This window comes from Camelus ferus, chromosome 13 (assembly GCF_009834535.1).
Source record: "Camelus ferus isolate YT-003-E chromosome 13, BCGSAC_Cfer_1.0, whole genome shotgun sequence".
NCBI classification, from domain to species: domain Eukaryota; kingdom Metazoa; phylum Chordata; class Mammalia; order Artiodactyla; family Camelidae; genus Camelus; species Camelus ferus.
Genome location: NC_045708.1, coordinates 49,018,652 through 49,034,093, shown reverse-complemented (window position 1 = coordinate 49,034,093; position 15,442 = coordinate 49,018,652). Strand labels below are relative to the sequence as shown.

The following is a 15,442-nucleotide window of genomic DNA, read 5'->3' as shown; positions in this document are numbered from 1 at the left end:
AAGCACTTGACAAAATCCAATACCCATTCATAACAAAAACTTCCAGTAAACTAGAATAGAGTGGACTTTCTCACTTTGATAAACTATCTACAAAAACCTACAGCTAACGTCATATTTAATCGTAAGAAACTTGAAACTTTCTCACTAAGAATCAGGTATAAGGTAAGGATGTCCCCTCTCATCACTTCTTTTCAACATTGAACTGGAAGTCCTTGCTAATGTGACAAGGCAAAAAGGGAAATAAAAGGTATAAAGATTGGGAAGGAAAAGATAACACTGTTTTTGTTCATGGATGAGATGATCATTTACACAGAAAATCCAAAGGAATCAACAACAACAAAAAGCCTTCTGGAACTAATAAAAAACATAGCAAGGTTGCAGGATACAAGGTTAATACAAAGCCAATTGCTTTCCCATATAGTAACATTGAACAAGTAAAATTTGAAATTAAAAAACATTTACAATAGCATTTACAGTAACACTCCCTAAAATGAAATACTTAGGTATAAATCTAATAAAATACCTACACTATCTATATGAGGGAAACTATAAAACTCTGATGGACAAAATCAAAGAAGAACTAAATAAATGGAAAGATATTTCTTGTTCATGGATAGGAAGACTCAATATTGTCAAGATGTCAGTTCCTCTCAATGTGATCTACAAATTCAATACAATCTCAATCAAAATCCCAGTAAGTTACTTTATGGATAACAACAGACTGGTTCTAAATTTACATGGAATGGCACATGACCCAGAATAGCCAATGCAATATTGAAGGAGAAGAACAAAGTTGAAGAAATGACACTATCTGACCTCAGGACATGCTATAAAGCATGTAATCAAGAAACTGTGATATTCGTGAAAGAATCAACAAACAGATCAGTGGAACAGCAGACAGAGCCCAGAAATAGATTCCCATAAATGCAGTCAAGTGATCTTTGTCAGAGGAACAAAGGTAATACATGATGCAAAAATAGTCTCTTTAACAAATGGCTCTAGAACAACATAAAAACCATATGCAAAAAAACACACAAAAAAACAAAAAACTAGGCACTGGCTTTACACTCTTCACAAAAATTAACTCAAAAATGGGTCAAAAACCTATGTGTAATATGCAAAACTATAAAACTCTGAAAAGATAACATAGGAGAAAACCTAGATAACCTTGAATAGCATGATGGCTTTTTGACTCAACACCCAAAACACAGACCATGAAAGAAATAATTGATAAGCTGTATGTCATTAAAATTGAAATTTTCTGCTCTGCAGAAGACAACATCAAGAGAACCAGAAGACAAGCCACAGACTGGTAGAAAATCTTTACAAAAGACATCTGATAAAGGATTGTTATCCAAAATATATAAAGAACTCTTAATACACAACAATAAGAAAATAAACAACCCAATTTAAAAATGGGCCATGGACTTTAACAGACACCTCCCCAAAGAAGATATACAAATGGCAAATAAGCATATGAAAACATCATACATATGTCATCAGAAAAATGCAAATTAAAACAAGATACTATTACACACCTATAAGAATGGCCAAAATCCAGATCACTGATACCACCAAATGCTGACGAAGATGTGGAGCAACAGGGAGTCTCATGCATTGTTGGTGGAAATACAAAGTGGTACAGCCACTTGGAAAGATGGTTTGGCAGTTTCTTACATAACAAAACATACTCTTATCATATAATCCAGCAATTATGCTTCTTCATATTTATCCAAACGAGGTACAAACTTATGTCTACTCAAAACCTGCACAAGGATGTTTATAGTAGGTTTATTCATAATTGTCAAAACTTGGACGCAACCAAGACTCCCTTCGGTAGATAAACTGATAAATAAATGTGGACATACAGACAATGGAGTATTATTCACAACTAAAAGGAAACAAGCTTTCAAGCCATGAAAAGACATGAAGGAACCTTAAATGCATATTACTAAATGAAAGAAGCCAATCTGAAAAGGCTACATACATATAATTCCAACTATATGATTTGTATAAAATGCAAAACTATGGAGACAATAAAAAAGTCAATGTTTTTTTTTGTGGGGGTGAATAGGCAAAATATACAGAATTTTTAGGACAAAAACTCTGAATTATATTATAGTAATGGATATATATCCATAGAATGTACAACACCAAAAGCGAACCCTAAAGGAAACCATGGACTTTGGGTGATTCATACATCAATGTAGATGCATCCTTGGTTAAAAAAGCTACGATTCTAAAGAGTGATGTTGATAACGAGGGAGGCTATGCAAGTGAGGAGTGGGGGAGCAGAGGATACACGAGAAGTCCTCGTACTTCCCTCTCAATTTTGTTGTAAACCTAAAACTGGTCTAAAAAATGGCAAATAAACATTGGAAAATTTGCTCAACTTCATTATTAATTATGTAATACAAATTAAAGCCACCATAAAATACCATTACATCCTGACTAGACTGACAAAAACCAAGATGTCTGAAAATGCCGAGTCAGACAGTGTATAGGTAATGTAGGAATGTACTGCTGGTAGGAATGTAGATTTTCAATGATTTTGAAAAATATTTTGGTGTTTCCTAGTAAAGTTCAAGCTGTACACCTTCTAAGCCAGCATTGTCACAGTGCATATCTCTTAGAGAAAATCTTCCGCAAATGTACCAGGTAGACATGTGCACGTAATACAACAGTAGAAACAAAGGTAATGAGGTTACCTCAAGCCCCACACCTCACTTTATCTCACTCATCATTCAGGTATTTCACAAACATTTACTGAATGTCTGCTGTCACAGGAATGTCACTGGAGAACCACACAAGGAGAAAACCCTGAGAAAATCAAGGATCTACAGTCTGCATCACTTTGTATACCTACATTTAAAACTGTATTCATACACAATGAAATACTCTGTGTGTGCATGTGCGTGCCTGCAGGCGTGTACGTACATCTTAAATAAAGGGGCTTTGAGAATACGGAGAAAGGAGTGAACAATTTTGCTTGCAAAGGGGAATAGCTGATGGAAGAGGAAACAGTCAGATGCTATCCCTGTTATTTAAACCAACCCTTTTGTTTCCTGAATTAAAACAGGACCATTCAGCCAAGAAACTAAAAATACTGCTCTTTAAAAAGTGCTGAGTTAAGATGTTCTCAAACCTTAAATATGCCCCAGGGGTAAGAATGAAACTTCGGCACTTAGAGCAGCTCTCTCAGAGCTGCAGCACATCATTTTAGAAACTACTGCTTCAGGTTCAAGATCAGGAAGAATTTGCTGACAGCATGGAGTGGCCTTGAGTCAACTATTGAAGGAAACTGTGGAATCTCCGCTTAAAATATCTCAGCGGCTAATTAGTTTGGAACCCAGAGACATTTGAGTGACTTCTGGATGTCATGCCCATACTAACGGTTCTGCATTTGCTGAATTACAGTAGAGACAGATTTCTTTTTTAAAATCAACAGCTTTCTTAGTATTCCCTTTAATTGAGTTAAAATGGGTTTGCTCAGCTCCTAATACATTCCAGGCATGCTGTTAGGTCTCAGAAATACAGAAATGAATAAGACACAATCCCTGTCCTCAAAGAAGTCAGGGATCAGTAGGAGACTAGCTATAATCCAGCAGGTGACTAACGGATGTGTTACTTGTAACATCAGAATTATGTTTACAAAGTTCAAAAGAGGAAGAGCGGCCTTCCACAAAGAAGCCAAACATTAGCTGGATTTGAGTGACCAAGGCTGGAGCACCAGAACAAGCTTTGTGTGCAGCAGACCTGGGCTTGAATTCCAAGTCTCACTGTTACTAATACAAGTTTGGGCAACTTCCTTAACTTAAATTCTTCACGTGTGTGTGTGTGTGTGTGTGTGGCCCAAGAGAAAGACTTCACTACATTTCTTGCCCCAATCTTCAACATAAAAGGCCACTGTGTCTTTATACCTAAGGTTTATGATCTCTGCCATAAGCTACACTGAGACAGACATGACTTCAGAATATAGGGAAAGATTTAAGTAAAAGAAAACACTAACTACTTAAATATATCCTCTTCTACAGAATGAATGCAAAAGATTCTCTTAAAACACATCATTTTCCAGCAGTGCCAAGCATCCATTGTCTGACATCACTCTGTGTTCTTGCTCATGGTTCTTGAGGTACTCACAAACTGTACAGTATTTTCAACAGCTGAACATGGAAACTACAGAACATTCTGCAATATCAAAGAACCGGTATTACCGATAAAGTTGTATATACAGAAATCTAGATATAAAATGTGTGAAATGCAATACAGATTGTTTTTTGCATTGGCAACCAAATAGATATTAAACACTAGAATACTGAAACATTTAATTTTCATAAACTGGTAAGAATTTGTAAAATTTTCAAACATATTAAATATATTTCCACTTTAAATTATTTTTGCTATATTTAAAGAAGTTTTTAAAAGCTTAAAAATACCTGCAATATGGAAAGCAGCCTCTAAATTGGTCCCCACTGATGCCCACCTCCTCATATTCCTGCCCTGGCACAATCCCCCCACTCCTTTTTTGTGGGTTAGATCTAATGAATGGAATGTGTAAAAGTGATGGGATGTCACGAGAAAGACCTTGACTCCTATCTTGCTCACCTTCTATTGGTTCGTTTTTATCTATCAAAGCCCTTGCTCCATAAAAAACCAACTACCACATTATGAGTAGTCCTATGGAGAGTTCCACATGGCAAAAAAGTGATGTTTCCGGTCAATAGGCAGCAAGTACCTGAATGTATCAAAAACCATGTGAGGTTGGAGCAGATCCCACCCACTGAGTCAACCCTTGAAATAACTGCATCACTGGCTGATAACTTGATAGAAGCCTTGTGCCACACCCAATCAGAGGTACCCAGCTAAGCCACAACTAGATTCCTGATCCACAGGAAATGCATTTGTCAAATTTAAGCCATTAAGTTTGGGGATTATTTGTTATGAGTAATAGGTAACTAGCATATGCAGGGAAAATAAAACTATATAAAATTACCTAAGCATATTTAAAAATTAAATAAACACAAACTCTAAAAATAAAAAGTACAATAATCAAAATTGAAAAAACTCAATATAATAGGTTTAATAGCGAACTAAATGTAGTTGAGAAGAGAATTAGCAAACCAGAAGGCAGATCAAAAGTGATTACCAGAATACAGACTAGAAAGGCAAAATGAAGAGATTAAGATAAATGAAAGATAAAGAAGTAGGTCCAAAATACTTATAAGTCCAAAAGCAGAGGAGCAAAAGACTGGCAGAGAAGATATCTGAAGAGATAATGAAAAAGAATATTCCAGGTCTGATGAGAAAGACACCAATCTACACATTCAAGAAGTCCAGTAAATCTCATATAGGATAAATACAAGGAAACCCATTCCTAGACACATCAAAGATGGACTTCAGAAGTCCAGAGCTCCCCTCTCCCCAAAAAAGGCAGATTATTTACACGGAAAAACAATTAGACTTACAGCCAATTTCCTAACTATAGCAATGGAAGCCAGAAGGCAAGTGGACAAGTGTAGAAATAAAGAAACTGCTACATAATGGAAAACAAAAACAAAAACAAAAAACCACTATCTAGACTGAGAGTAAAATAAGAATATTTTCAGAAAAAAAAAAGTGAGACTAAATTTTGAAAGACTTACTTCAAGCCAAAAGGCAAGAGATCCCAAACAGAGGGTCTGAGATAGAAGAAAGAATTAAAACAAAGATACTGGCAAATATCTAAATCTAAATCAAAGACTGACTGCAACAAAAACTCTAATGTATTCTGAGGTTAAAAAACTATAGATAATTAAAAACTGTAACCCTACCTCCTTACTTCTAATCAAATGATCTTTCAATTAGATTCCTCAGCCAGCAATTCCACCTACCTTTAACAATCAATAACCCAAAGGAAGTATTTTTAAAGGCTGTATTGAAATGTTTTTAGGTACTTATATTTAAAAATCAATTTGGAGTCAATGACTGAATACTCTCATACTTTAAAAAGTATCCAGGTAATTGAAAAAAACAGACATGCTATGAATGAATCTCTACTACATGGTGTTGGCTGACGGCGTAACAACCTCTCTGGATAATGGCTAAATCCTCCATTTCACCCTAAACTACTGACACCCAGCATGAGGCTACTGATACTTGAGACACGGTTTCTAATTTTCAAAAGGCTTTAGTGCATAATGATCAAGAGAAGAGAAACTAACGTTTGTTGATTGCCTGACATACATTTTTTACTAAACCAAGTATTTTATAGAGATTTATCATATTTAGTCCTCACAACAGCCTATGAGGTGAGTACAGGTACTCTCTTTGTACAGATTGAATATATTCAAACTAGAGAGGTAGACAAGCGTGCCCTGAATGCCAGTCTGGATTCAGTACTTCTAAATAGAGAAGGAACAATTCCACAACTCCCAAAGGGTCTCTGAGTAAAATGAACTCAAACTTTGCAAGGTGTATTTTATCCCAGAGTGTTATTCTAACAGATAAAGCACCAACGATGCGCTACAAAATTGGACTCTGTGTTGTGCCAGTCATCACCTCTTTAAGTTGCTGGGGAAAAGTCTAGGGTAGTAATAGAGGCAATCAGAGAGCTCAGGAAAGCATCTATTTACCAACTGGTATGGAAGCATTTCAATATTGCAACAACTGGTAACACTGCACCAGCGCCAACCTGCCGAAAAATAAATCCTTGGAAATCTTTGACTCGAAATTTGCAGTTATGCAGAAGCAAACTGGGACTAATCACGTCAGTCACATGACTGAGTAAGCGATATGGGGGCACTATGCCCATTTCAGTTCTCAATGATTGGTTATGACTAGTCCAACTTTAATTCAGCTGAAGAGAAGATATAAATCAATGCTTTTCAAGTTTTTAACCCATTTCCCCCCGACAATGTATTCTCATGCTTTTCTATCCCATACAGACCATTTAATGAACAATTTCATGCTAATAAACTGTGCTACCTGAAGTCTCAGTGATCAAATTCTTAGTGTATTTGATAAACACCAACTACAACATTCCCTGCATCATTCAATGAGCACATCTTGGACTACTCAACAGGAACGGAGAGCTCCGCATGTGGAAAGGGTAATGGCACACCATAAAATCCACAGATTGTAAGGATTCACTGCAACGATACTGTACTCTGATTTAACATGTTAAGCCCTCCCTAACAAACGACTTAAACAGTGATTTTAAAAAGGCACCTTGTTATATAATTCAAACTCACATAAAATATAGCCAAAATATTTTTCAGGTTGGTGATAAAATCCTGTATTATGTAAGCAGGCCATTCTTGGAAAATATTTGAAAATTATGTAGAGCAAAAAAGGAAAAAAAGAGAAAATGCTAAATATTAAATATGTGATAAAAAAACATATTTGAAAAAGTGTCATGGCACAATTTTAACCACAGTTATGAATGATATGTACTTGATTAACTTCTCAACACTAGATTAAAGTAGCCTTTTTCACAAAGACAGACTGTGAAATAGTCCAAGCATCTCTCATAGTACAATTTTCATTCCTCTTTTGATTGAAAACGAAATGTTTTATTTTATAGATCATCACAAACTGAGATTAGTAAAGTGAGATTGTAGTAAAAAGAAGCTAAGAGTAATTATATCTTGAGTACAGCAATAAGAATGTCTCCTGTCCTTTCTATACATATATTTCATATATATATTTCCTTCAGGGACTCTGTTAGGATTCTACTTTTCTAAATTAAAACACACCGACACATACTGACACATTTAAAAAAGAGCAGATCATAGGCCGTAATTCTGCTTTCCCTGATATTAATGAAAATGCATCTCATTCTTTCTTCAATACAGGCCCCTTCCAATCTTAAGATGTAGAATGTATCTCCCCTGTTTAAGAGGCCTCACTTTGCTACGCAAAGGGAAGCAAATTCTCAAAAGGTCAACAGCCTTAGTTGTTCCACAAACACTAACATTTTAAAAACAGGAAATTGCATTTGGAGCAACTGGAAAATGCAACTCGGAAGGGACGTTTAACGTGGGGGCTACTCACCACTCCTGGCTCACAGTTGTGATGGCAATGCTTGGAAGCGTCATCAAAGGAAGCGTGGTGGGTCTGGAAATGCCATCTCCCTCAGGAGTCCTGGCCCTTCCGCTCTGTCTTTGGGACAGTGGTGGTAACTGCAAGTTTCCTGAGCAACATCTCCTCCCTCTCCAGAGGTCGATCCCCAGCGTGTTACTAGAAGAACTGTAGGATTTACTCAGGCTACACTCAAAATAATCTTTCACAGTCTAGAGGAACCACAGGGAAAGAGAAAAGAAGAAAAAGAAAATGAAATTCAAACGTTCAAGACGATGCACACTGGAGTAAAATAAGAAACTAGATGATCAAGCTGTCGCTCAAAGTCCTCATTCGTTATTTCACAATCAGACTCTAACACTGACATCAAAAGCTTAAGAGGAAACAAAGGCACAGGGGGCCAATTCTCAAATTTTAAACATATCAATTGCACATTCTTAGTGATCTTTAGGACTACAGATAATATTTGCCAGTGATAGCATGTTAGATTGGAGGGATTTTGTTCTCTTTCTCTTTTTAAATTTTTTCTTTCTCTTTTTTTTTTAATTTGCTAAAATTAAAGCTTATCATTGAAATATATTTTGGATATCAATGTTATCATTGTAGAACATGAGAACAAACTACACTAGCTAAAACATAACATTTCTTCTTCAATGTTTTGAAGTAAAAATATTTTCTATCTCGGGTCAGCAATATACAGAAAATTGCAGGGTGACTGTTCCTATTCTTATAAAAGGTCTTTGCAGGACTAGGGTGTTTTTTGTTTGGTCAAACATACAAGAGCTCAGAAAAAAGAAGAGTATACTTTATGTAGCCCTGAACTGAACTGCCATGTGTTCCACACACGCCCTAATGCTGACATGAATGAAATACTTGTGAGAAGATAGAGGCATTGCATTATAACCAGTGATAAGTGTGACTCATTCTTCCTGTATCTCTTGGTGACTATGGTTCCTGGTACTGTGGGGAGTAATGGAGCCTCTGCCTGATTCACCATTCATACCAGCTCAAAGACAGAAAATGTTACAGCAATGCAAATGGCCACTGGTAGCAACGTGGAGTTTAAAAGTTATCACTGTCACTCTCCACTAGTATCTTAAGCAATAATAGAAGTCTTAACACCAGCTAAGGTCTCTCAACTGGAAGTCATTCCTCAGCCCTAAAAAGGCAGGTACTTTCTTTTAGCCCTTCAGAATAGATTTAGGAGAACCTGGGACCAGGAATCCTTAGGTTTAAACAAACAAAAGTTCTCTACCCACCACTCCTCCACCCATCCCCATACTAGTTCATACAAGAATAATTAACTCAAGTTCAAGGCTCTAGCTGGGTTCATTCAACAAATATTTGCTGCACACCTACCAGAGTTTTGCACTATGCTGCCTAAGAAGGATACAACAGCAAAAAGAGACAGAACTTATATTCTAGTGATTTATGCTTATTTCATCCACACAAAACCACATTTTCATGATGAAAATCTGGGCATGAATAGGCCGGACAATTTTCAGGGGCCCCACTCTCTCCAGCTGTAAATGGGATATGGTCATATTTTCTGGTGCTTAACTTAACAGTTTTGGAATACTATGTATTTGAAATTCCATAGAATTGCAATTCAGTAACAGGAAGAAGATAAAACAATCTAGAATTTTCCAGAGTTTGAAATATTCTGGAATGTATCCAGTAGAACACTGGACTGTTCAGTTAAAAAATAAACTGTTTAGTAACTGGTTATTATATTAAATCTACTGTAGGCCTAGCACTTTCTGTGGTCAGAGTGTGTGTGTGTGTGTGTGTGTGTGTGTGTGTGTGTGTGTGTGTGTGTTAGAAATAAAAGGCTGAGGGGAAAACATAGTGTATGTAAGTTCCTTTCTCGAAGGAGAAATAGACTAAAGAAACAAAGTCTTAGGAGACTCAAAGTCTTCCTAAAGAGATTCAAGAACAAACTAAAAGTCGGAACTTAGAATTATAAGTCAGTCTAGATCCAAATACATGTGTAAAGAAAGTGCTGATTACCTGGAAAGCAAAGTCTTAAGGATATACTTCACCACCTAGACAAGAAACATTGCACCAAAGAACAGAAGTGAGGGTATCACTTAGTTAAGCCACCAACCACAACAGTCTTAAAATAAAGTTATTGGATATTTTTTCCTCTTTTAGAAAAGGAAATATTACCAACCAGGTTTAATTGTAGTGAATAAACTATATGAGTACTTATCTGATACCTGTTATTTGAAAAGTAACAAAATCATACCTACCACAAAATATCTCCTATACTGACTTGCAAACAAGCTTGAATTCACAGATATGAAGTCATTCTTTGAGTTTAAAGAATTTATTTCAAAAGACTTCAATGAAACGTACTGCCACCAAAGAACATAATGCAATGGCTTTTTTAGAAATTAAGTTAAGTACTGAAAACATTAACATTGTTTTACAAACACTCATTAACCCATGTTGAGTTATTTATAATTGCCTCAAACTCTCTAATTCATACTCATAATTACTCCCCCAAATTAGCTAACATCCTCAAAGGCAAAATCTAATTCAGTCAATTCTAAACCACTGAATCTGTGGTCTTGGACTTATTTTCCTATTTTAACCAGCCTGGTTCTGGCCGATTGTACCACTCATCAGATCAAAGATTTTGGGTGGAAAAGAACCTTAATTTGAATGTTACTTCTGGAAATCATACTGTTCCCTTTGCCGGAAATGCTCTTCCCCCAGATCTTTACTGGGCTCTCTCCCTCACTGCTCATATGTCCTCTCTGTCCATATGTCATCTCTTCATGTTATCCTTCTATGCACGCTCTTGTCACTATCCAATCATTCTTTGCCCCTTGACCAATTTCATTTTTCTGCATAGCTCTTATCATAGCTGGGATTATTTTACAATTTATTGATTTATTTCTCCCTTGCCCTCTGGAATATAAGCTCCAAAGGGACAAGAATTCTAATCTCTAGAACATAATCAGTGTTTGGCACATAATAGGTGCTAAGTTAATTCTAGGTGACTATTTAATTCACTGAGTAACTGTTCGCTTAAGATGAAATAAATGAAAATATAATAAATAAATGAGACTATAATAAAATATCCCTGACTTAAGGATGAAACTTTCTTCAAGAGTGTGGTATAGAAAATATAATATCAGCTAAATTGTTTTTCTTGTAAGGGAAGAGATACTATGTGTAATATTTGATATGACCTTCTGTATTGCACTCAAAAGGTTGAAGTTCATAGTGAAAAGTTCTAGGTTATTACTGTCCACTAGAGATAAAGATCAAGCCACAAATGGGAGCCAAATGTATAATTTTAAATATTCTAGTAGTTACATTAAAAAAGAAACAGGTGAATTTATCTTTAATAATATATTGTACTTAGCCTAGTATGTCTAAAATAATATCATTTCAACATGTAATGTATATTAAAAATTATTAATGAATTATTTTACATTCTTTTCTATTTGTACTATTACATATATTCAAAATCCAAGATATATTTCATACTTTTAGCACACCTCCATTCAGAGTAGTGTTTAGTAATCACATACGGCTAGTGGCTAGCATGTTGGACAGCACAAAGCTAGGTAATAACTATCCACTCTGGGTACGGTTAGTATTCTTTGAATGTGCTTTTCTTTTTTGCACATTCTTTTATGCAACCTCCCCTGTACTTTGATTGTGACAACCATTACCTCAGAGAGGATTAGGATTATTACTATAATGAACGAATGAAAAAGAAAAAAAAAATCAGTGTTCATCTTTCATAGACAGAATACATTGCTTAATTTTATTCTTCTAAAGAAAGAACCCACATAGAGACAGAGAAGAAAACTGAAAATTAGCCTCACTTAGCCTGCCAAGGGGTTTGCTGGAACATAAGGCAAATGGACCAAGAGTTCATGGGTTGAGCAGCCCAAATGTGAGTGCTGCACAGAAAGCAAAGCTGAGTCTTTGAAACAAACAGAGCCCGCCTGAAAGGTGAGGTGAAGAGCCCAGGCAGCAGGGGAGAAGGTCAAACTCACAGCGAGCCGAGCCCAGAAGGTCCCCTGCTCAGGCTGAGTGCAACCATCACCTGTTGCTATCATGTTAATTAATATTGTTTTCCTATTTGCTCACACTGAAGAGAAATCCTAATAGACTGGGCCTTTCCCTAAAAGATCCCAGTTTACACGATTAATCGAGTAAGTTCAAGTTCCTCCCAGCCCCTTCCCCATCTGTGAAATAGCAGCTTAACAACAAGATGAGCTATTACAGAGAGCAAGGAAAATTACTTCTGTTTTCTATCCTCCATTCCTTCCTTCCCTTGGCACATCTCATTAGTGGCATATAATTTTTAGCTTAATTAGAGCCAGAAACTGAGTAAGTACTGGACAATTAAAATAACACATTCATGAGGGACTGGTCAGTTGAAAACAAAAACGCTAATCTCAGCAGACCAGGATGTAAAGCTATGAAGATGATGAGTTTACGGACTTCTTCAAGTGACCCAGAACAGGGCTTCTCAAATGCAATGTATATATCTAGTCACCCCAGGAACTTGTTAAAATAAAGTCTGATCTGTAGGTCTGAGATGTGGCCTGTGACTCTGCATTTCTAGTAAATACGCAGGCGATGCTAGTGCTGCTGGTCTGAGGCCCACCCTTGAGTAGCCAAGTCCTAGACGATGAGCACATCACAAACTTCTCACAAGCAGCTGTCAAAGACCCCACCACAGGAGATGACTCTCAAGGATTAACTGTACGTGGATAAAAGTGTGCAAGAAAGTCATCAGGAAACTGACAATGCAAGCAAGGTGGAAAGAGAAGTTTCTAAGAGTGAGGATGTGCAGACACCACAGATTGGTGGTTTTGTGAACGAAAACCACAGAGCTCAAACTGAGCCCACTTCCAAGCTGCAGAGAGGTCAGTGTGTCTCACAGGATACTGGGTCCAAGGGCTGGCAATGTCCACATCATAGAAACACCTAATGACAGAGTGGTGCTGTTAAACCTTGCCCAACCTTGGAACAGAATTATGGAGCGACTTCTTCACTGAGTAGACCAAAAATGGGTGGAATCCAGCAACTCTGACTTTGGGAACTTACATCATCAGCCGTCACTGTCATCACACTCCTGCTTTTCTTCATTATAGAGGTGAAAAACAGCCCCTCTTGGGATGTCTGTTACTCAGTGCAGCTTTGCTGACAATTTTTAAGACCTACAGGGAAGGAAAGACATACAAAAAAGAAGAGTTCAGTTTCCTTAGTTAAATACAAATACGTGGCTTATCTGTATTCTCCAAACTAACATCTGAATGTATACAATGCACATCTATAAGTAAATTTCACAATTTACCAAATCAATTAAATCTGACATATGAGAAAGGAGGTTCACAAAATACAAAAATACAAGACATCAGTGCAAAGCTATTTGGGAGGAGAGAAAAGAATAGAGGGTAGCAATTAGGCTCCCAAATAATCAATGACCTTTAAGAATATAGAAGTAATATGTACTAGTGAAGGGCTTTATACTTAAAAAGTACTTTCCCATATTTCATTTGATCCCCATAACAACCTGTGAGATGATTTTCCTCTCTTTATTCTCTAACGAGAGAATAGAGGATCAGAAAAATAATTCGGCCAAGGTAACATGGCTAAAACATGGCAGATTTAGAATTTAAGGAATATGACCCATTGATACTACTGTCAAAAAAAAAAGGAAAAGTAAGAAAGATAAACCAATACAAAAAATATGCAAGACCAAAAAAAATCCTAATTTCCACTTTACCATCAGTCTAAACCTCTTACATGTATAAATACATAGACAAGTGTTTATCATTGAGAATTTTAGCAGTAGTGAGAAAGAGCTACAGTTCCCTGGGTTAAGTCACACAAACTTGGCCACTCAGAAGTATAGACACTGCAGTTCATGACATCTGTGTTTTTGTAGATCACTGGAAGCTACTCCAGAAATAAAGAACCTCAATCACACTTGCCAAAATTTAAGGGTACACCCTGCCTGTGCCAGCTCCAGAGAAAAAGAATCACAGGTTTATAAAAAGTCAGGTTATTAACACCAGCCCAAGTTTAAACTCAGGCATACGATCATCTAAAAGAGAATACGAAGAATTCTGAGTTTGCAGAATTGAACTGGAAATGATGCATAACTATAGAAATCATTGAACCCAAGAAGTGTTGCTCCACATGGTGGATTCTCAAGCTCTCGGCATTGAAAATGGCCTGCATCGATGCTGAGCTCAAGAAGCTCCTATATTTTCTCACTCCGTACATTTGAAACTCTTAATACATGCCTGATTTGAAAAGCCTGCTTCTGGAACATGAAGATATATATAGATTAAGAGCGTGATGGAACTGTAGCTATGTGACTAGGAATACTAAGTAGTGGCATTGTACCATCACCCAGGAAACCAGGGTTGAATTTCTAACACATAATTTGACTATATTATGCAGGAGTTGGCAGTGAAACTGACAGAGTAGATAAGAGAGTAGGGGCGGGGAGGAACTTCACCTTTATACGTTTTCTAGGGAGAGAACCCTACAGGCTTTTCAGGTGTTTGATTCACTATGCCAAGGCAAAGAATTTCCTCAGCATATGCCAAGGAATGATTACAATTACTGAGTTCCTCTAACACTGACCAAAGAGGACTAGGCAGAATTTTAGCGCTTTCACACAAAGGCTGCCTGAGACCTAACAAAAGTAGACACATAATAGACATATTTTATCTCTGTTACATTCAATCTTGAATACTCCTATAAGGCAAAACCTGAAAAAAAAAGTTTACGCTCCTAAGTTTAAAAAAAAAAAAGCAAGATTCAAGCTGTAAGTTTCACATGCAGGATATAGAATTTGACACACCCAATAATTATAATTCTGTCAAAATAAGAGCATAGAAAAATATTAAAGTTGTGTAAAATTATAACAATGAACATTATATTAAGACTAATCAGAAGTTTTTCTTTCTTTTCCATATTTTCCAAATTTTGGTGATGTATTCTTTTCCTGGCCAAAAAATGATCCATTTCACTTGGCAAGAAATGCACTTAAAAATAGGATAAAACAACACAACTGGAGTAGAAATCTCTAAGCTGTCTTGAGCAGGAAGGAATAATGATCAAGTTTCCCCAGCAGCAATGAAGAGGAAGACCTTAGCTGTATCTTCTTAGACTTGTGCCAGGCATGACAGGATCCAAAGGAAGCTCAATGCAAATCCAGCCCTCAAGAATTTGAGGTCTAGTCTGGCAGGAAAGACTTATATATATTTGATATGCACTTGGCACTTAGGTTCTCCAAAATATTTCTAAAATGAGCAAATCAAAGAATATAGTTCAACGTTAAAGTCCTGGAGTTTCAGGCAAGGGTTTCATTTTAGCCTTAAATAATAATTAGAAT

General features: G+C 36.5%; 1 protein-coding gene across 1 annotated transcript in view; it reads right to left on the bottom strand.

Moving 5' to 3' along the window:
* Nucleotides 1-13,245, bottom strand: part of PDE4B (phosphodiesterase 4B) — a 376,836-nt gene extending 363,591 nt beyond the window's left edge. The window contains 2 exon segments of the mRNA XM_032494515.1: nt 8,032-8,270; nt 13,138-13,245. Of these exon segments, the coding sequence (XP_032350406.1) occupies nt 8,032-8,270; nt 13,138-13,179 (281 nt within the window). The 5' untranslated portion in view covers nt 13,180-13,245.
* Nucleotides 13,246-15,442: the final 2,197 nt, after the last annotated feature.